Consider the following 24,172-nt stretch of genomic DNA (forward strand, 5'->3'; position numbering starts at 1 on the left):
GTGAGCGGCGGTGACTCGAGACAGGAGAAATGATGAGTTACGTAAACCACAGCTGTGGATTAGGACACGACCGCTTGTGGTGGGCATGTCGAGTGCTTCACTGATCAACTAAACATGACGTTATCCACCACAATAATAATAATAATAATGATAATAACAATAACAATAATAATAATAATAATAAATCCTCCCGCAGTATGAGTGGTGATAAACGTGAGCGGTGCCCCGGCTGAGCTGTTGTTGATCAGTGAGAGGTGCTCAGTGTGCTTTTCTCAGTATGGAGCTGCTGTTCATATCTACATGATGAAGCTCTTTTCTCTGGAAGTGGGAGTGGAGCGTCTGTTTAACGTGGAACTGAAGCTCCGTTACAAACTAAATTCATTCTAACGTTTCCCATAACGTCTGAGCGCTTTACAAAAAATTATACTTCAACATGTTTCAGTTTTTAATGACATTTCAAATATATTTAATAATGTCAATAATAACTTTAGTTCAGTCTTAATTTCAAGTCTGGTCATTTTATATTCATAATAATCTAACTTATTAGTTTGTAAATTTTAGTGTTTATTTAGATTCTGTTTATTTAAACACTTATTGTTTAATTAAATTTATTTGAATTTTTCAAATTAATTCTACTTAAATAATTTAAGATTTTTCATTTTACTGTTTGATCTTAATGTTTTTACTGTCTCATTTTATGGTTATTAGACTTTTTAAATTATTAAAAAAAAATTTTAGATTTTCTTTCCTAATCTTATTTATTTTATTATTTATTTTATTATTTAAATAGATTCTTAGTTTTCTTTTAGACTTTCTTATTTCAGTGTTTTATTATTTTGTTATTATTTCATTATTATTATTATTATTATTATTATTATTCTTTTATTATTATTCTTTTATTATTATATTATAATTATTCTTTTATTATTATTCATTTATTATTATATTATAATTATTATTAGAATTATTATTCTTTTATTATTATTCATTATTAATATTTAATTATCGTTTTACTCGTTTTATTTAATTTTTTAATAAATCTTTACTGTTTTTTAGATTTTCTTATTTTAGTGTTTTATTATTTAAATTGATTATTATTGTTTTATTAGTTGTATTTTCATTTTTAAATAAATTCTTAGTGGTTTTTTAGATTTACTTATTTTAGTGTTTCATTATTTTTATTGATTATTATTGTTTTATTAGTTTTATTTCATTTTTAAATAAATTCTTGGTGTTTTTTATTTTAGGGTTTTATTATTTTAACTGATTATTATTGTTTTACTAGTTTCATTTAGATTTTTTTATTTTAGTGTTTTGCTATTTTAATTGATCATTATTGTTTTCATAGTTTTATTTTAATTTTTAAATAAATTCTTAGCGTTTTTTTCAATTCTAGTGTTTTATAATTTTAATTGATTATTACAGTTTTTATTCATTTTATTTTTTAATCAATTACTTCGTTTTTTTTATAGATTTTCTCATTTTAATATTCAGTTTTTGTTTAGTTTTTTGTTTGCATGTTGTTCGCAGCCTCTTACTCTGCATGTTTTTTTTAAATAATAAATTAAAACATTCAAGTTTATCTGTGAGAAACATAAAAATGGTATAAAAATCGGCGTATTTGTTGATAATTGTTTAATCATTTACATACTTAATAAAAACCAGCAAATAATAATAATAAAAACAAAAGTGCTACTTTAGAAACTGAGCGGCACAGTCATATTAAAGACCCACAAAATTAAAGCACCCACATACACCCACATACACCCACACACACACACACACACACACACACACACACACACACACACACACGAAATTATAATCATTTCATTTCCTCTATATTTAATCATTCTGTGTGTTTCATTTAAACAGCTGATTACAGGAAACAGACAGAAATGAGTTTTCACTGGAATAAAGACTGAATCATCTGCTGAGTTTATTAATACTGAGCTGTTTAAGATTTTCAGTCATTTTACGATTATTTACGATATAAATGTTTATTCTGTTTTCTGTAGAGATGGAAATTTGCTTAATTAATTAATGTATTTTTTAATCTCTATTTATATTTTTACCTTTATTATTATCACAATCTATGAGAAACCAAACGTGTCCTCCTGCCACCTGAAAGCAGCAAACTGAAACGTTTTTATCTTTTATTAGCACGGCTGTGTTTCAAACCACACTCTACCGTACTATAGAGTAAGTTAAATTAGAGCACAGCCCATGAGATGCACTTACAAATACACAAAGGTTTCAAAATAAAGCATAACAATCATTTAAAAGCGAGTAAAGCTAGGAGGCTGTAAGCTATCTTCAGTTAGCTTAGCATAGCTCGGTAGAGACTGAAAATATTGTTCTGATTCTTTATTTACTTCTTTACTGTCTTAATAATTCATTAAATCAGACTTAAATGTCTCGGATTTCACTGTAGGAAGTAATTTTGATAAAGAATGTAGGTAGCAATCACCAGGCAGAAAGTTAGCATTTATTAGCATTAGCATAGCACAATGTTATCAAAGGGAGTGGGAGATTATTAGATTATTTATTCACACACACATCTATATATATATATATATATATATAAATATTATGAACTACTAAACACAATAACAGTGTTAACAGGTGACTGAACACACTGACGTTTGTGTGTGTGTGTGTGTGTGTGTGTGTGTATGTGTGTGTGTGTGTGTGTACGTGAGGTGTCAGGAGTGAAGGACAGGCGTGATTTTAGCTTCAGCTGCCATCGACTCATGATGTTCTGAACTTCATCCAAGTTTCTCAAACACTCCAAGCACCGGGCCATTACAACATACCGTCCCAACACGTTCACCCTTTACACACACACACACACACACACACACACACACACACACACACACACACACACGGCAGTGACCTCGATTAATATCCTCAACCCACAAACAGAACGACACCCTGACACCCTTTAATGTAGCAGCAAAGCTAACGGGTTAGCATGGAGTGAGAAGAGTGCACGGCACGCCGGGTGCTTATCTACCCTCCTCAGGGTTCTTCCTAAGAACTGAGGGTTGACGGGGGTCAGCATGTAGATTCTGTTACTGAGAAAACACTGACCTGTCAGATCTGATAATCACAGAATACCGTTAAACACAAACACCACTTTTTATTTCCAGTGAAATAAATGTGTAAAAGTTATAGCAGGAAATGCTAATGCTAATGAATTAGCATTTTAGAAACATTAGAAAACAGTAAAACTAAAACCCAGCCTGGCATAATGGGGCACAAACAGGAATAAAGAAAGCGATTGTTGTTTTTGAGTTAGCGGTGATGGATCAGAGTCCAGCACAAAGAATGCGCTCACATCACGGGGCAAACGGCTAAACAACTGAAGCTCAGCGCTGAACTTCAACCCTGAAAACAGCCGGTTGTGTAAGCGGCACAGAGAGAGAGCGAGAGAGAGAACACCGTGTGCAGGGGTGAAGAATAAACACCTCAACTAACCGCCAACATCACCGTTAAATCTACCATAGGATCCAGAACCACCACATCCACACTGACCACCACACCAAGAACCACCACAGTTACACCAACCACATCTACACCGACTACCAAATCAATAACCACATCCACACTGACCACCACACCAAGGGCTGCCACTAACGACTATTTTTCTATCGATTAATCTATAGACTATTTTATCGATTAGTCGATTAATCTAAACGATTAAAAAAATTCTTCAAAAATTTAATTCAGAATCTCATTTAAGCCTCTTTTATTTTAACAACAAACTGTACGGCATAATAATACGACACAGAACTAAATGTAAACAGGGTTTATGTCCATATTAACTAAATTCTCAAGTGCTCCATATTAAACAGAGTGCAGCACGTGTTTATGGTGTTCCATACACAAAGCAAAGTGCTTCAACGTATAGCAGAAATAAAATAGTTAGATGTAGCCACGTCTCATTAAGTCCAACGTACAGTAACGACAGAATGAGCCCAGATTCTAACCTCCACATTCACTCAAAATGCACTTCACATTCTAAGCGATGTAAACAAAGTGGTTGGCGTTAGGGCTCATTCATATGAGAATGATCGCCTTGATCGCCGCAAAAATCGGCCACCGCAAAAATCGCAAGCCCAACGCAGCAAGTGCGCGGCACGTGTGAATGCGCCCTAACTAAACTCGCTAAGAAATACGGTATTCTAGGATCTCCGCAATTAAGAACTTCAATGAAACAATACAGACGTGCAACATGGCGCTGGTGCTGCTGTGGTACCATCAAAGCTTTACACAGTGAACAAACCAGCTTTTAGTTTTGTGCCAGGTTTAAGTATCACCATCTTTTGATGATTTGGGTCGTGGAAAACTGCAGAGGACTATGCTTAATGCCGCCAACCAGTGACCGGACCAGATACCACTGAGGTCCTGCACACAGCGAGTAGTGCTGAGGGAATCCTATGAACGCTTATATGAACGGAGACATTGCAGAAATTAAAAATGATCATTTATAAACATGGTTTTAAAAACGATGCATCGACTTAAAATATTGAAATGCGTCAACGGCATCGACTAGGTCGACCAATCGCCGCAGCCCTAATTCACATTGACCACCACATCCAAAACGATCACATTTACACTGACCACTACATCCAGAACCAACACAACCATACAGACCACCACATAAACACTGATCACCACACCAAGAAACGCTACATTTACACTGACCACCACATCCACACTGACCACCAAACCAAGAACCACCACATTTACACTGACCACCTGATCCACGACCACCTGATCCACAACCACCAAAGGTACATAGACTACCAAACAAGAACCTCCACATGTACAGTGACCAGCACACCTAGAAATATCACACGTATACTGACCACCACATCCACATGGATTACTACATCAAGAAGCACAGAGATGAGAACTCATCATCACCACCATGACGAACCCTGATTTTCTCAGATCTTCAATGAATCTGGTAATCGAGGTGATCGCTCTTGTTTTGCAGATTTCGAACCCGAGTCTCTGTGGTGAACTGGCGCTGATGAGAACATTAGAACAGAAGCTCAGAAACTGCTTACATCAACACGACATGTGGTTCATGTTTATCAAGCACAGTGAGGAACCTCATTAAGATGTGATTTTAGATATTACATGTGGGTACGTTGATATCTCACACACACACACACACACACACACACACACACACACACACACACACACACACAGGCGTTCCTCTGCATCATTAATTACAGTGCACGTCCGTCTCTCAGCCCAGGGAAGCAGGAAGGACGCTGATGTTTGTGTGGTGGACGTCGTTCCTGCGCTCAGCATCACAGCAGCTTTGCATTGTAAATCAATGTTTACGGGCAGGTCAGCGAGCGACTCGCAAAACGAGGAACGGACACCAAAACGCGCCTCAAAACGCCAAGCAACGTGCAAGTCATCTTTAAATCCTGCGTTCATGATAGCGAGTGGCGCATCAGTACTTGTGCTTTGCACCCAGAGTCTAAAAAACATCAGCCGTCATACGCTACGTAGCCAATAGTATATGGACGCCTGATCATGAGCTTGGCTGGCATTCCATAGAGCTCAATTAACACTGTAATTTGTGATTAAAACACAATATTTTGGTGTCTGTGGGAATTTGGGCCCCTTTTGTGTTAAAAGCATTCGTTGGTCAGGCACTTCTGGCCTTCCAGTTCATCCCAAAGGCTGACCAAGCTCCAGATCAAACGTCAAAGTCCATTCAACTCCAATCAAACCTGGATTTGTGCCATAAAAAAGCGCAAAAGCTGTTTTGCCGCCTCGTGTGAATGCGCCGGTACTGAACGGAAGATCAAGCATCTCCATCATTAAGAAGAACAATGAAACAATAAAGAAGTAAAGCTATATTATATTTGTGTTATTTTCAGTGTATAAGTGTCAAAAACAACCTCATTATTTTACATGAGACTAAAATATCTGCAGCTCTACGGGATCAAGGACGCATTAACAGGTTTCCCAAACATCCTTATGGGAAAAAATAACTTGAAACTCAACGTTTTTAAAACCCAACACCACTCCCAGAACCGTCTGACGTCCAGTTTCACGGTACAGCTGTACCTTTCACCAGACAAAGCGTGCAGTAATAATGAAGTTAAAGCAAACACTCACTCTTTTGGCAGTGATCCTGGTTCCAGCAGCGCACCCCAAAATTGGAGTTCCAGGCGGTCTGGGTGCAGGTGAAGTCTCCGGACACGGTGCCGGGACAGACGTCGCTGCACTCGCTCTCGTTCTTGTTGGCCACGATGTAGTTGTCCTCGGCCGAGTCGAGGATCTTGGACCAGTCCAGGGTGGAGAGGTAGCACAGGTCGGGGTTCTTCTCCATGCGCACGGCGCCGCGCGTGATGTTCACCAGGCTGTGCAGACCCACCTCCTTCAGCTGCAGCATCTCGAAGATCACCAGCGCGTAGTTGAAGAACAGGTTGTTGCCGCGGATCACGGCCAGGTTGGGGAAGAGCGAGGTGAGGCTGTCCAGGCCGTAGACGCGGAACAGCAGCATGTAGTCGGTGATCATGACCAGCTTGGGGAAGCTCAGGCCCCGGAAGTCCTCGGCTCGCGTCTTGAACATGAGGAGGATCTTCAGGTGGCCTTCGATCACCGTGCAGTTCTCCAGGGAGCGCAGGTTACTCACGTTGTTCCGGATGTCCTTACTGGGGCAGACTGAAAAGGGAAGAGGAAACGACGTTAGCTGGTCTGTAGTGATTATTTTTTACATTGTTGCTATAAACATACGTCATGCAGAAATGAGTTCGAGTCCCGCTCAGGGCAAGAGTGCAACAGTAGAATTGTTGGGCCCCTGAGTAAGGCCCTTAACTCTCCCAGCTCCAAAGTCGCCATACTAATCCCTGCATAATAAAGCATTTGATTGTTCTGTACGGTTGTAGACGTCTACATGACAAACACAGACGTTCCATCCGGCCTGGATTATAATCATGAAACCGATCCTGCCGCGGTTCTGCTGGAGCTCTTTACTGACGCGCGGGTCAAACACTTGTTACTAAAGTAAAAAAAAAAAAAAACACCGAACCGAACGAGACACGGTAACACGGTGCACTTCAGCTAATGAAGAACATTGAGTACAATTCCTACCCAGAATGCATCACTGCCTATTTATTATCCACCGCAGGCTTTTAAGAGCTTTTTTACTCTCATAAATTGGTCGTGTTGGTCAGAAGGTACGGAAAATAAAATCACCCCCCCCCCCCCCCCACACACACACTCGTTCACATGATCGTTTGTTTACTTGTGTTATTATAAAAGAAATCTGAGTGACGAACCACCATCAGGTTAAAAAAATAATGATTATTGATTATTATTATTTATTCATTATTATTATTATTAACTAGCTCTGCTCAGGCTTTATATCATGATGTAACTGTTCTTTAAACCACATTATAATTAAAAGTGTGGACACGTCGAGAAATGCAATAAAAACAAGAATCTGTAAGTTGTTGATCCTCTTGATCTTTTATTTAAAAGTACAAAGAAAAAAACAGAGAAATGTATGTATGTCGACCAGCCCCGGTTCTGGACTGCTTTGCTTGGGGGGGCAGTAAAACCTAATGAGGGGGCATGTTGATAGTCATGTTTTTGAAGCCAGAAATATATTCAAGGCTTGATTTGTGCATGAATGATGACAGCCAAGCTATATTGATACTGGCTTAAAGTGATGTATGAGGTAAAGAAATAAAAATGCATGTTTTCGAACTTAAACTTAAAACCCAATAATTAAAAAATACATGTTGATTATGTAAATGGAGAAAAAAGATTATCTAATTGTATTTCATTTTAATACGCCCCCTTAATTAAATTGCCATTACTAATAGAACAACTCTATTTCTTGAAAGGCTTTAATACAAATTTAAGTCAAAGCTGACAAATGTACCTACACACAGACTGAGAATATTCAAACGTGGAAACGACTGTATTTAGTAAATATAAAGAACTTGGACTTCAACACATTTTACTGGTGCTGACCCCCGCCCCGATTGAGGAGAGCGAGACTGTCACACGCCCCCTCCTACACATGTGCTGTACCGACTGCATCTTTTCACCTGCACGAGGCGAGTTCATATGTGGATCAGCTTTGTGTATGTAGAGTCACACCCTGATCAGCATTATTCCTCGACTCTGCACATATGCCATCAACCAGCCAGCAGAGGTCGTGATTCGCTCAGTTATGAAAGAGTCCCTATCCGGCTCATCCAACGCTATGAACAACAACCAATCACTGTTCACCGGGTGGCAGAGCTGAGATTCGATCTGACCTATGCTGAGTATTTTACCGCTGCGCCACCTGAGCGCCTGACTTCAACACATTTTTTTAAATCATTTTCTCCCCATTTTCCTCCCGATTTAGAGACTCAATTTTTGTCTTCCGCTGCTGAGAGATATCAGATTGCATCCGAGGAGAGCACGTCGCTGTACACGCCTCTTCCGACACGTGTACAGCCCTCCTCTTCTCGCCCCTGCTTTCTGCACAGGCGTCTCTTCCGCCAATCAGGGTCCTTACACAGCGTATAAAGACCCACCCACATACAGTCCGGTCATCCCACCCTAGTTAGTATCTGTTGCAGGCACTGCCAATTATGCCCAACAGATGGCGCCCAGCCGACCGGTGGCAACGCCAAGTTTTGAACCGAGGATTTTAGAATCCCGTGGAATATCCTGCTGCTCCACCTTCAACACATAAAAAATTAGGACAAAAGCAAAATAAAAGTGTAAAGCTTATAGAATACTCAAGTATTTATATTTTTTTTAATGCATTTTAATGCATTTTTCATCTTAATCTAGTCATATACAATTCACCTCTGCTACTGCAGACCTCCACTCCTGACCAAGGAGGCCAGAATAAATTCTAAATATTGATCGGCGCTAGATTTGCCGGCTCGGGAGCAACTCGGCGTTCGCATGGCGACCGCAGAGAGATATTCAGCTTGTCAGATATCTGGATCTGAGTTGCCCGACTGGCAGTGAGTGCGGTGTCAAACAGCCAATAAGAACGCAAGATATGGTGTGAGGGGAAGCGCAGGGGAGGAGTGTAAACAGGTGGGACAGGGGCGTAATATAGTTCATATTAGAATACATCAGCACACACACCAGTTTTACAGTATTTCTGACCTTTTTGTTCTCTACAAAACACCCACGCTGCATTGCAAACAATATTTATTAACCTCCAGCTCACTATAAAACAATCCATTCTGCTCCTATTTTTCCTATTTGATTTTACGCTGCACATCAGCGCACAAACTTTGATCACTCGCTACTTGATGACGTGAATTTTTGGACGTGGTATCATTAAACCCCTCGTCACAAAATGTAGTTTGGGAGAGCAGAGAAGCTCGCCTGAGATTCCAGTTGGTGATAGATAGTGTGAACTTGGCATACTGAGCATGCGACTGAGATTTTACATTTTATTGTATCACAATTGAACAGTGAACTGATATCCAAAAACATCGAGACTCAGCGGGTCAGAACGTCATGGAGGATTCAAATGAAAGTAGAAATAAAAGATCTCTGATGTTTTTACTGATCATTGGAAACACATTGGAAGTTTTAGTTAAAGTACAAACTGCTGACGTCACTGAAGAACCTCCATGACGTTCTGACCCGGTGAGTCTCCATGGTTTTGGATATCAGGACGCCGTTCTATTCTGAACTGTGATTAAATAACTAATAAAATCTCACACGCGTCTTCAGATCGGTTCTTATTTTGCAGTTTTTTTGCTCTGCATGCAACAACAGAAACGCAGCACTGAAGAGGAAGCAGAAACAAGTGTGTGTGTGTGTGTGTGTGTGTGTGTGTGTGTGTGTGTTAGATTTTCACACCTTTATAGGCCAAAGATCTTTCACCATCGCTGGTAAACACTCGTACACACTCAAACATGTGTGTGTGCCACCCAACACCCGTCTACAAAGCTCCTCAGCAGCAGCAGTTGCAGCAGTGCAACCATCTGACAAAAACTGATTTATGTGCTAATTTTAACAAACTGGGAAAAAAAACTGACCACAGATTTTAAACATGACGTTCTTCTCTTCATTGATTGATTTAAATGAGCAAATAAACCAAATTAAAGCAGAGAATTTGACCTGGTGTCCAGAGTTTTTGACATTTTGAGCACTTGTGTTCCTCAGAGTCCTGCATGTGATGACGAGACCGACCTGGTGCAGGTGAAAAGAAGCGGTCAGCTACTACCCCTCCTCGGTGAGGGGTCAGGGTCTGTAGCACTGAGAAGATACAACTGGGGAATTGGCTACGACTAAATTGTGACAAAAATGCCTAAAACATGTAAATACTGTGATGGATCACGTCCTGTTCACACCGTGTTTATTTTATGAAGAGCATTATGGCATTTTTCCAATTCGCGATTCAAATCAGGGATGCAAATTTTGCCGGATTCCTTCCTCGTCGTGGTTTTTACTGACACACCCACACACGAATCGGGGGAAAAACAGGAAACGCTGCCGCGTCGCTTCAGCTTAGAACCCGTCTCAGTCGACTGAACCGTAGGCACCGCGTAGGCACCGTTTCCTCCGGCGTACACACGCTTCCTCCGGCGTACGCTCTGCCGCTGAGCGAACACGCCGAGGCGTCGGTGTTATCGTACGGCGCGATCAAACCCTGCAGGAAATTCATTCAGAAACTCGTGGTGCGCCTCACACCCACGGCTGAGGGAGAGGAGCGTGGGACGACCGCCCGGCTGAGGAGTTCACTCACTTCTTTTACTACCACTGAAAAACACTTCTTTCTTTCTTGCAGAGCCAGTTTTAAACATCCTGAGGATGTAAAGCTCCTCCCGACCTGGGCTAAGAGTCCATGGTCCATGTTTTCGTTTGTAATAAGGGCACAGAGAAGCCACTAGCTGTAGTCGAGCATGATGAGGAATTATGAGGTCGTACCTCGAGATTTAATTATATTTTTTCCCACCAGCAAATCCATACTGTAAAGTACCGTCTATATATTTTTGACCCAACAGATTCTGTCATAACTAAAATTCCAAGTCGGCCGTTTCTGAGAACGTTTATTCTAAACAGCGCACCACTATCGACCAGCCGTGCATCTACACAGACATGATTGATGTGTAGGAGTCTGAGGGTGGAGTTGCGGCCTCTGCTGGCTGGTTAAAGCGCTGCACAGCGTGTCTGACTCTCCGTATGAGATACTGTAAACTTGGTTGGCTACTGTACACGTATTGGAGGGCGCGTGTCTTGGTCTGCAGATACACTTTGGAAACTGGCTATGACTAAATTGTGTGTGAGAAAATTGCATAAAACATGTACCGTGATGGATCACGTCCTGTTCACACCCTGTTTATTTTATGAAGAGCATCATGGCATTTTTCCAGCTCGCGATTCAAACCAGGGATGCAAATTTTGCCGGATTCATTTAAGCGAGAAAAAGTAATAAGGGCACAGAGAAGTCACTAGCTGTAGTCAAGCATGATCACTTATGAGGGAATACAAGGCTGTACCTCAAGGTTAAATGACATGATAGAATTTTTACCACCAGCAAAGCTATACCGCAAAGTAGCGTCTATATATTTTTGACCCAGCAGATTCTGTCATAAAAATAGATTTTTAACTAGTTCAGACGATACACCACTGCCGAGATCTCGAGCTCTCGGGTTCGAATTTTAGCTCTGCTATCGACCGGCTGGGTGCCTACACAGACATGATTGGCATGTAAGAGTCTGAGGGTGGGAGGACGACAGGATTCTTCATTATTGCTGCAGTTGCGGCCTCTGCTGGCTGGTGCATGCTACTGCATGCGTGTTGGAGGGGGCGTGCGTTAGGTACGGCGATACTCGGTGAGGGTCAGGGTCTGCAGCACTGAAAAGATACAACTGGGGAATTGGCTATGACTAAATTGTGAGAAAAATGCCTAAAACATGTAAATACCGTGATGGATCACGTCCTGTTCACACCCTGTTTATTTTATGAAGAGCATCATGGCATTTTTCCAGCTCGCGATTCAAATCAGGGATGCAAATTTTGCCGGATTCATTTAGGCGAGAAAAAGCCGTCGGCGACGCCCGTGTCAGCGAGGCCTGACGTATCAAATATGGCAGGAATACAGAACAGGAAGCACATCAGAGAGCGATTTAAAACGTAGCTAAGCTAAACAAAGAGTCCGCACATGCAGCGTCGCATGCAGCCGACTGCACACTCATGCAAAGCGTCCACGCCTCATGGTCCATGTTTTTGTCTGTAATAAGGCCAGTCAAACTAGCTTTGTTTATATGAGCACAGAGGAGCCACTAGCTGTAGTCAAGCATGATCGCTAATGAGGAATTACGACGTTGTATCTTAAGATTAAATGACATGATAGAATTTTTCAATAATTTGAGGTGGCAGCGGTCTAAAGCACCAACACCACCTGAGATCTCCAGCTCGAATCGCACACAATGCTTTCGACCTGGCCAGGCGCCCCATACTGGTGCAAACGGCTGTGCCAGAGGGAGGTGGAGGTCGAACGGGTTTCATTTCAGCTGTGATTGTGACCTATGTTGTCTGGAGGAAGAACCTACACCAGTGGTGGGAATTCGCAGAGTTTGTCACATGGCTTGTGATATGCTGGCAGGTGAAAAGAAGTGGCATCAGAGTCCGAGGGGGGCAGGTGATAGTGTCAGTGCTGGGGTGTATTTGTGCCAGGTTTCATACTTCAGGCTATTTAAAGTGTATTTTCTTTATATTTAGGGTCCACTTGAACCTTGAATGATATTCCGCTATCACACCAAGCATTGGGATTCTGGACTCTCCGAGTTTGAATCTCAGCTCTGCTACCGGTCGGCTGGGCACCCCGAGCGGGCACAAAATCGTCCACTCGTCAGCCGAGTTAAAAAAAGACTGGACTAAAAAATGGGCGGGGTCTTCGACGCTGTGTAAGGACCCTGTTTGGTAGCCCGAGGCGCCTGTACAGAAGTGTGGATCAGCGCGTGACTCTCCATGCGCAAGACCGACCTCACACACGATCCACCAAAGTACGGGCGAATAAGAAGGGGTCGGTGGAGCGTGCAGGCGTCGGAGGGAGGGCGTGTCAGGAGAATATTCCCTCCGTATGCCATCAGGGTCTCCAGCAGAGGAAGAGGAACTGGCTATGACTAAATTGGAAGAAAAAGAGAGAAAATCCAGAGTCTAAATCTAGATTTTCAAAATCCAGACTTCGTCGCTGCGGAGGAAGAAAAGAAGAACGACGAGTTCAAGGTTCACAAATTGATCGATTGTTGTGAAGAACGCAGGACGCTGGTTTAGATCAGACTGGTCACACAGAGCTACTGGACGTCTAACGAAAACAAAATCAATAGAGATTGAACAGAGAGCGAACGATCAGAATCTACACGACACGATCAGAAACGGTTCTGAGCTCCTGCTGAGTAAAAAAACACTACCAAACTGGTTCCCAGTCGCTACAGGCTCCAGTATAAAAGCCTGAGGTTTATTCGGAGGTCAAGGTCTCCCCTCGTCACGCTACAGGACGCATCACCAGTACAGTAAATATCCGTCACATTCCTGAGAAGATACTTCGAGGAAACTGTGACTCTGAACAGAACCAGTTTTTAATGCGATTTCGTGTGTTTGCATAAAAACAACTGAGCGCAGGACAGGAAACTGGTTTGTCGAGTGAATACGGTGATTTGCATACGACACACAACATGGCAAAGAGTATTTTAGTTGGATGTTGATCAGAAAGACGTGGTTACGGGTTTCTTACGAAATATCTGCAGAAGCCCTCGGCCGCCCTGTCCGTAATTCTATTATTACTGTACATTTATCACAGCTTATTTCTTTTAAAAGGTAAGTTTTTCGTAATGGCCTAACACGATGTCGGAGTTCAGAACCAAACGTCTCTCGGAGACTAGATTAATTGTCTTAATTTTAATTTCGTCGACTCGGCCACTGTGTGGCTGTTCTGACAGATGTTGTTGTTTGTGAGCGTCGCTCCTCCGTGTTCTCCGACCTCGCTCTGATAAGAACGTCCGAGATGGAAAAACCAACAGCGCGGTGGGAAAAACGTTCTTCATTTAAAGTCTCGAGCTTCAGCGTTAGCAAAAACAAGCCGAGCAAATATTGCGCAATCATCAGATCGGCAACATGACAGGGTCAAAAGTATCAGGACGCCCCTTCTAATTACTGAATTAATGTGTAAAAAAAAGGTTGCGTTCCATCATAGTTCCTCTATAGTTCCTCTATAGTCCCTCTTTAGTTCCTCTGTAGTCCCTCTATAGTTCCTCTGTAGTTCCTCTGGAGTTCCTCTATAGCTCCTCTATAGTTCCTCTGTAGTCCCTCTATAGTTCCTCTGTAGTTCCTCTGGAGTTCCTCTATAGCTCCTCTATAGTTCCTCTGGAGTTCCGCTATAGTTCCTCTGGAGTTCCACTATAGTTCCTCTGTAGTCCCTCTATAGTTCCTCTGTAGTTCCTCTGTAGTTCCTCTGTAGTTCCTCTATAGTTCCTCTGTAGTCCCTCTATAGTTCCTCTGTAGTCCCTCTATAATTTCTCTATAGTTCCTCTAGAGTTCCTCTGGAGTCCCTCTATAGTTCCTCTGTAGTCCCTCTGTAGTCCCTCTATAGTTCCTCTGGAGTTCCTCTGGAGTTTTGCTATAGTTCTGCTGGAGTTCCTCTGTAGTTCATCTGTAGTTCCTCTGGAGTTTTGCTATAGTTCTGCTGGAGTTCCTCTATAGTTCCTCTGTAGTTCCTCTATAGCTCCTCTGGAGTTCCTCTATAGCTCCTCTGGAGTTCCTCTGAAGTTCTGCTATAGTTCCTCTGTGGTTCTGCTGTAGTTATTAAACCCTGTAACGTCACTGAAGGCTCGTGTCCCGGAGCGGTGCAGGAACCGTCGCATTCTGTGGTATTTTGACTTGTTTCTGAAAATTCAGGTAATGCAGCTAGGACGCCTGTCATATATATATGTATGTATGTATGTATGTATGTATACATCTCCCTATATTGACAAACGATTGGCTGAATGTCTGTGGGGAGGGATAGTAGATAAACAGGGTTCCTCATCACTGAGCAGTTATGACCTCTGCTGGACCCTCCAGATGCCTGTACCAATGACAGCTGATCACGAAGTCAGCGTGTGGCTCTCTGCACGCGATACTGCGCTCAGTGAGACCCGGCCATTGCCTGGTGAAAAGAAGCGGCGGCAGCAAGGAGAGAGAGATAAGCTCAAATTACATGCTGCTGGATTGGGCGAAAAAAGGGGGAAAACCAATTAATTAATACCACTGTTCAACAATATCACTGTTCATACACAATCCAGAAAATACGGCAAGGACAAAATAAGACCAGGAAAATATGTATGTATATTTACGCGTTAAAATTTTAATCGCGATTACAAAAATGTATCAAGATTAAAATTTTTAATCTAACTATTTTTATTTGGCATGATAAACTACTTTTAGCGGTTTTCACTTTTTTTACGTGTTGATGAAAAGATGAATGAAATCACGCGATCTCTGTAACGAGTATTTCCATTGGCTGCTAGAGCTGTCCATCAAAACCGCGTAGCTCCGCCTCCTTCCCCTCCGGTAAAAAGTGAAACTCTGTGTGATGTTTCATCTCTACAGTTTATTCAGCTTATTCTATCACATGGTTATAAACATGATTTATATTTGTGAAGTTTGTAGTTTTCTAAAAACACATTCGTATCTGATATTTATATGGACTAAGCGTTTACATGGACTGTTTTAATTAACACTTTTTTTATATAGCTACAGTCAATTACTTATAGATAATGTTTGCTAACTTGACTGTTTCAGGTATTTATAGGTGTTTAAATGGTAATGTAGAACAGTATTTCCCAGTATTCTTTCTGCACAAACACAGTATTAAAGGGTTTTCTTAATAGATCTATGAAATAATCATATCTGTGTTTTGATGCTTTATTGATGCCTTATATTAGATCAAAACATTATGGTTGGTGCACCTGTTTTCAGTGTCAGGGTCATGAACAGGAAAAGATCCTCACTTTTGTCAGATAATGTGCTTTCTACAATGAATTTAGATTTAATAATTCTATCATATTTTATGAATGTTTTATTGGTAAACACGTTCTTGCAATAACAATGTGCATAACTGTTCAAATTTTGCTTAATTATTAGTTTGCGATTAATTAAGATGAATACATATATATTTAGGGCTGTCACACGATAAAAAATTTTAATCGAGGTTAATCTCGATTAATTTTGTTCTTTAATCGCGATTAATCTCGATTAAAATTTTTAATCGTGTGACAGCCCTAATATATATATAAAAGCGGTGTGACTCTCAGTATGAGCTGTGGCTCTGTGTGGGAAGCGTCGCCGGATGGTGAAAAGAACAGCAGAAGGAATTAAGCAGGAATTTGTTTCCCTACTGTCTGAACTTTTATTTGGAATGGGGTTTTAAAGAAGGAACGCTGATCACCCCGTCACGCCCGACACATCGATCAATGTACACACCTACTGTACAGAAAACAATATAGAGACGTCTGCACGACTGGACTAATAAAGACTGTCACGTTACCGAGCACAGCGCCGTACGGAGCACCAAATCGGTACAGGAACAAAATGGGGTGATGGGGGGGTGGGGGGTGGGGGTACTGGAGAGGAGCGACGCCCCATTAAACAGTACACAGGAGTCATGGTGATGTTATGAACCTGTTATGAAGCGCTGACGGTAACATCACATGCTGAATGAATTCTGCAGCCGATTGTGAAGTCCATCATTAGCGCGTTTCTATTTCTGAGCGCCGAGGGGAAAGTCCACAAGGGCGCGTCAAAAACAGTACCGGAGCACAAGGCCGGCGGACGCCCCACACCCCCCCCTCCACAGATCAGCGATACGCCCGTTCCTTAAAATACCTTTGACCCTTTCGGTGCCGCGTCCAGGCGGTCAGAAACCCGACGCCGGGCTGAGCGGGAGCGTTGGGGCGTGAGATCATCGCCAAGTAAAGCTACAAACAGCAACAAGATCATCGGATCACAGCGGATCGGATCGCCATGACGCGCTTTCAACACCGGGGGCACGAAGTTGTGCCACTCGCCCCCCGAACCGCGGCTCGCTCTATAATGAGAGGACTGACTCAGCGATTAAACAGCAAACACCAAACTCATGAGCGCTTATTAATACACAAACATCTGTTCTACTCCTCGAGTGTAGAATTTCTTTTTCCTTCCCTTTTTCTCCCAATTTAGTCGTATCCAGTTCCCCAGCTGTATGTCCTCTAATGCTGCAGACCCCAAACCTGACCGAGGAAGACCGTACCAGCATTGGGATGCCCCCTTCTAATGACTCCTAATGAATCTATGTGTTTTAGCTACAACAATTACTAACAGGTGTAAAAACAATTAACAATTTAAAGGAAATGATATGCTCTAAAAGATATGCTTTGCAGAAACAGTTTAGGGAAGGTCCTTTCTTGTCCTGTTCCAGCATGACTGCGCGTCTGTGCACAAAGCACTCTATAAAGACACGGTCTAAAGAGCCAGCCATACAAATGCTGTCGTATTTCGACCAAGTGGGCACAAATTCCCACAGACACACTTCAGTCTTGAGGGAAGCCTTCTCAGAAGAGCGGCCGTCACTCCGTTTGGAATAGGACGTCCGACAAGTTCATGGTCAGGTGTCCGGAACACACGATTTAAAACATTAGAACTTTTGTCCATACAGCAAAGTGTTTATAATCTCAGCCGGCTGTAGATCACAGATTCATGATTTTAATACGGAGTAAATAAATGCTTATCATTTTAACCTGCAGGAGTGGAAGGTCACCGAGCTGTTGAACCTTGGAGGTGAGGACGAGAACACGGAGAGTGAAACTAACAAACATCGTAAAAATAACAGAGGAGGAAAAAAAGAGATCGAACTGAATTATAAAATCATATAGCAGATCGGATCACACGCCGAGGGCTCTGCGTGTTGGAACGATAACAGGACAGATTACGTCTGATCAGGAAACGAAAGTGAAGATTCAGTTCATATAAGCGCGGCTGGTGTTTACGTTTATTTACACGCCTTAAACCACTGGATCAAAACTAAAGCTAGGTGGATGGATGGATGGATGGATGGATAGATAGATAAACAGTGTACAAATAACAGTAAAGATACAGAACCTGAACATACACAAACACAACAATAAAGACCTTTAAGGTACCTGTGTTTTACATATATTGAAAGCTGTGGACACCACAAGTGAGGATGAATGAATGGATAAGTGAATAAATAAATAAACAAATGTGCAAATGTATAAATATGTAAATGAATGGACGTGCAGGGAGATTCAGTTTTAGCTTTACAGTTGAAATTACAGTTTGTATAAGTATAAACTGTATAAATTATGTATAAATAAATGATTGCCTTGGTTAAATTGTTTTGGCGCAGCAGTTCAGTGACAGAAATGTCACATTTTTACACTAGTAGAATTCAGCCACCTTGAGTGTCACACGTCGAGTAGATTTGCAGCTTTGACGCTTTGTTTTTACAGCTCGCAGCTGAGCTTAAGGTTCAGTTTAACAGAACTCTGGACTTTTCAAATTGTTTATACTCTGCAACTTGCAGACACAGCGAAGAGAAAATGATTCTCACTGTTTCACAAAACTGGTCCACAGCACCTTACCACAGATCCCTGGATCGACTGATCTTATTGGTAGTGGGCTAGTGGAATTTACCACTGCGCTATCCGAGTGCTCGTGCATGTACACACACTAAATGTTCAAAAAACACCAACAGAAGCAGCACACAAACAAACACACACACTTATGCACACAGATACACACACATATGCACACGGTTACACACACACAGACACACTCATACACAGACACACACACACATATGCACACAGATACACACACTGACACACACATACACACACACACATATGCACACACACATATGCACACACACATATGCACACAGACACACACTCATACAGAGACACACAGACACAAACACACAGACACACAAATACACACACTCACACACACACAAACACACAGACTCAAATACACACACTCAGACACACATACACACACACACACGATGGCAAATAGCGACCTGGAAGAGGAAGAAGGGTCAGAAGAACGAGGCAGCGCTGCCTGACAGAATTTGGAATTCCAGACCCCTCCGGCGGAGAGGGAACCTACAGGGTGGGCCACTTCAAAGACATTCCACACGCAAAGCACTCTGGGAGAAATACCTTTCCAAAGAGCGAAGCGCCAGAACGGCCTGAACATGTGGAGCTCTCAGACAACAGCGGCGATAAATTTACACTCACACGGCTTAGAGCTCAACCAACACACCTACTGCACTACAGCAACTACAATCAGTGCCACAATTATTTCCACCCTGAATAAAACCTCTGTGGGTAATAAACTCAATTCCACTCAGAACACGTGAGAAATTAAAGCTTGAATTAAAATAAAATACAACAAAATGTGGGTCAGGGTCACGGTGAGTCCGGTGTCCCCGGAATTACTGGACACAATGCATTAACACACCCGGGACAGAATACCAGTCCATACTGGGGCCTGATCAGACACTCAATCATGTCTGTGTGCAGACGCCCGACCGGCTGACAGCACCATCAGGGATTCGAACCCTGGATCCCAGAAGCACTTGGCCGGTATAATGTACCGCTGTTTTCTAGATTCACCCCCAAACAGCCATCCATTACCTTATTATTTCCTGGGGTATAAATATTCATGACACAGAGGCCAAATGAAGCTCCCTCAGTGCTGAACTTCATAAATCCTCTTTAAATTAGTTAAAATGATCAGGTTATTTAAAGACGCCAGAATCCACCACAAAGACAAGGATTTAAATACGTTTTTAGAAAAGCTGTAGTGTGTGTCGTCCAGGGTCTGATTTGTATTTACCCTCTACTGACCGGGCACCGGATCCACTGTGACACTGATCAGGATGAAACAGATAAACAAACATGTTCAAAACCCAAAATTAAGAAAGAATTTTAAATCACATACATTTATAACTTTAGTACTTTGATGGAAAGCTGCTGTTTTGATTTTCATCCATTTCTTCTGGCATTTCCTGTGGGTTTCAATCTAATGAACTTACAATTTGAAAATCTTAAATCAATTTTCAACAGGATTGAAGTCAGGAGATTTGCATGGTCATGTAAGCACTTTTTCAAAGTTTCCAAATCCACAGCTAGAAGCCACGTCTGTGTGAACTTTCTGCAGGATAACGTGGATCACGATAAAGGATCCGTGCTGCACTGGGAACCCTGAGAGGAACCATGACCTCACAGACTTGGACGTACCAGCAGGTTCAGAATAAAACCCAGCTGTCTCTGGCAAGAACCTAAAACTGGGTCACTGGATCTTCTGGTGGGACAGTGATCCAAAAAATGGATCCAAAGTCCCGTAACGTGCTCGGCTGTTTGCTAAGCACGGAATCGAGCATCCGGCAGCATCATGACCAGAACGAAATGGTTAGAGAAAATGCCAAAGCATTAGAACCACTGGAGCTCCCAGAGGAAACCCACACAGACACGGGGAGAACATGCAAACTCCACAAAGATAGGACCCAGAACGCTTTACCTGGGAATGGAACCCAGGACCTTCTTGCTGTGAGACAACAGTGCTACCCACCGAGCCCACGTGCCGCCCCTAGAGTCCCTAAAGTTCACATAGTCAAAGGTCAGCCAGAGCGGCCGAGCTAACTCCTGTTCGACGTCGAAGGCACCAACAATGGACATGTAAGCATTGGGACTGGACATCAAAGCAACAGTAGAAGATCACCGGGACGGTCGGTAGGATGAACCACTTTGCAACGTCCAGATAACATCCTGGTACCTGACTGGTGGTCCTAATGTTTTGGCTCGTCGGTGTACGTGCACACATTTCGAAACTGTTCACATGGTCTTGTTAGATAAGAAGTATCGACCACGACGAAGGTGAAGGAGCTTCGTAACTTTCTCAACATTTGCTGCAGAGCCTCAACAAACATCTTCAACATCCCTGTCAGCACGACTGCTCTCAAGATCTGCTTTCACAACACGCCCTTAGACTGATGATAAGTAAGCTAAAGGAGAAGTCCAGTGTGACTTTAAAACCATCGCACGATGACCTGAGAGCAGCAGGAACAACAAGCAAGGAGTCGTACTCCAATCTCCAGTCAACACACCACACAACGTTCCTCTAACACCGGCGCATTTAGACTAACAGCAGCGCAAGATTAAACACTAAAGCAAACTGAAAGTAAAACATGCTGGGGATAAATCAGCTTCTCATGTCTGGAGAACGAAGGGTGGTATTTATGATCCCCAAAATCAAACAAACCCACTGTGAAACATGGTGGTGGGAGCATCATGATGATGGGCTGCATGTCTGCATACTGCACTAAAGCTTTACACATTATAGAAAACACGAATCCAGTGAATGTGCTGGGACATAATAAAGGAAAATTTCATTTCCAATAAACTAAATCTGGAGTAAAATAACTGTGAGTACGTTAGATTGAAACCCAAAGTAAATCATTATTTTTAACTGCAAACATCATAAACTGCAGCTTTCCATCAAAGTACTAAAGTTATAAATGTTTGTGGTTTAAAATTCTTTCAATTCTCTCTCCCTCAATATTTACAAATAAAAAGCTACGATCATTTATTAACAATCTGTTACATAAACCATTTCATCCTGATCAGTGTCACAGTGGATCCGGTGCCAGACAGGGGTAAATACATTTACATTTTCGGCATTTAGCAGACGCTTCTATCCAAAGCGACTTACAGTGCTGTAACAGTATTCATTTTAAGCAATTGAGGGTTAAGGGCCCAACAGTGGCAACCTGGCAGTGGTGGGGCTTGAACCAGCGACCTTTCGATTACTAGTCCAGTAACTTACCTGCTAGGCTACACCTGCCAATACATATATCAGACCCTGGATAACACACACTTACACGTGCACACACAACTAGGACCAATTTAGGTCCCTCTGATTGTCGATAATAAATGGAAAGCAACCGGACTACACGGAGAAAACCCACTTTTTAGGGAGAGTGACTACAGGTGAGGATAGAACCCAGTTTTCCAGGGCACTCATGCTACTGTGTGGCACCCACTCTCAAACAGACAGACAGACAGACAGACAGACAGATTATAGATAGATAAACAGACAGACAGACAGACAGACAGACAGTTAGACAGATAAATAAATAGATACAGACAGACAGTTAGTTAGACAGACAGACAGACAGACAGACAGATAGATAGATAGACGGACAGTTAGACAGACAGACACTTTATTTATCCCAGGGGAAATTATTGATTATTGTGCAATAACACGAGGAGTTTTATTTAAATTCAAATGTGCACTTTTATCCACATTAATCACCATTGTGACATAAATATTGACGTAAGAACTACTATATTTTCCCTTATATATATGAAATACATGAAATAAAGTTAAACAGAATATATTGTGATGATGGATTTGGGATATCTCACCCACCTGCTCAACTCACACACCGACTACAACAAAATAAGAAGATAATATCAAGGTGATTTAATTCCACTGATGATGAACCTCGTGTTTACATTTATTATTTATACACATACAGGTTAGTCTACTGCTACACTAGGGTGTAGTGGGGTGGGGTGTGGTGGGGTGTGGTTTGGAACACAGTTCAGCTCTGTTGTGTTGTGGCTGAGACTCCCTGGTAAACACGCACTCATCCCTGCAGAGTTAAACGGAGTCTGAGGATCCAGACTTTGTTGTGTCGCCTGAAATCTGGAATCGGAAGCAACCTGCCACCACTTCCGGTTTCCACTAGGGGACTCCAGTTGGGAGGAAGAGCTAATGTGGCCTCCAGGCTGATCCAGGCCTGAGGGACACGGTGCGGAGCAGGGTGGCACCCAAAACATCCCCAAATAAAGGCGCGCTTAAACAAAGCGAAGTAGTAAACCTTCTGTGAAAGCATGAACTGATCCTGGAGCTGCTGATGGATGAGAAATAATGTAGAGGAAGGAAAAGTCGCACCAGTAACACAAACCAGCAGCAGCAGCGCAGAAACGCGCAAAACAAAGCCGCTTACAATGTAACGATGTCGGCGAGATGAAAGAGAGCCGCCGACACATCAAAGAGATCAGGTTTAATACTCACTCTCAGCATGCAGACATCCACACTGAAACACAAGCACCAGAAAAGTCACCAAAACAGCCAGGCAGGGATCCGGGCGCATTGTGACTCCCGTTCTGATCTCCAGTGTTTTAATTTTAGACAAATTAATCCGTTTAGGTTTAAGTCACGTCCAAAACTTCTTCTTTTTAATAAACGACCCTGTGTTGCAACAACAACCCCAAAAAAGCAGGAAAGGTCTGGAAAGTTGAGGGCGGACTGTTGCCCAACGTGGAGCTTCACTCTGTTTTCTTTCTCTGTTTATTTCTTATTCAGTTTCTCTCGCAGCAGACTGGAATAAAAAATATATTCTTCTGTTAAATAAAATAAATTAACGCAAATCTTCTTCATATTTTCCTATTCAGGCTGACAACAATCAGGAATAAACAAACTCCATGTGAGATGTGCGCTGAGTCCAGACTGACATGTGTTTATCGGGCCTGCAGGTTCACCAGTTCACTTCTGAGAAATTCGACTTATCCAATATTGCGCAAAAAAAACCCAGCAGCTCCTTTTAGGTTCAAATATGCAGGGATTTAAACCCCCCTCGATCTCCTTATTATCGTCTTCAAAACTTCCACCTTCCAGATTTCAGAATAAACTAGTAATTAATCCACAACTCGTCCAGTCTGGTGCATGTTTTGCTCATAAATTCGCCCCCCGGAGCCGCGGACGCGTTTTTACGCGCTCACATGCGCACCAGTTCACTGCGACGCGCCGTCTGCGAAGCTCCAGTCCACGCACAGCACCGTGAATCCGGTTCTAACCGTGTGTGCTGAGTCTGTCCGAGCCAGAACGACGCGGTTCGTGTTGAATAATCGTTGTTAGAAATGTAAGCACCACGCCGCGGGTTCGAAACTCAACAGATCCGCGCAAAAGCGCAAAAAGCCCCGAATCCCACGGACACGCTTTAGGTCTGTAAACACGCGCGGAACCGAGTGGAAAAATCCTCGTATTTGGGTTGAAACCCGGAGTAAATCGTGTCGGTGTGAGTGGTGCGGGTTGCGTCTCT

General features: G+C 42.3%; 1 protein-coding gene across 1 annotated transcript in view; it reads right to left on the reverse strand.

Annotated features, from left to right (window-relative positions):
• Nucleotides 1-24,172, reverse strand: part of insrb (insulin receptor b) — a 73,782-nt gene extending 49,610 nt beyond the window's left edge. Inside the window, exons 1-2 of the mRNA XM_063012874.1 lie at nucleotides 23,146-24,172; nucleotides 6,157-6,705 (exon numbers count right to left, since the gene is read on the reverse strand). Coding sequence (XP_062868944.1) covers nucleotides 6,157-6,705; nucleotides 23,146-23,224 — 628 coding nt within the window. The 5' untranslated portion in view covers nucleotides 23,225-24,172. The remainder of the gene's footprint in view (nucleotides 1-6,156; nucleotides 6,706-23,145) is intronic.

This window comes from Trichomycterus rosablanca, chromosome 17 (assembly GCF_030014385.1).
Source record: "Trichomycterus rosablanca isolate fTriRos1 chromosome 17, fTriRos1.hap1, whole genome shotgun sequence".
In the NCBI taxonomy this organism is placed as follows: domain Eukaryota; kingdom Metazoa; phylum Chordata; class Actinopteri; order Siluriformes; family Trichomycteridae; genus Trichomycterus; species Trichomycterus rosablanca.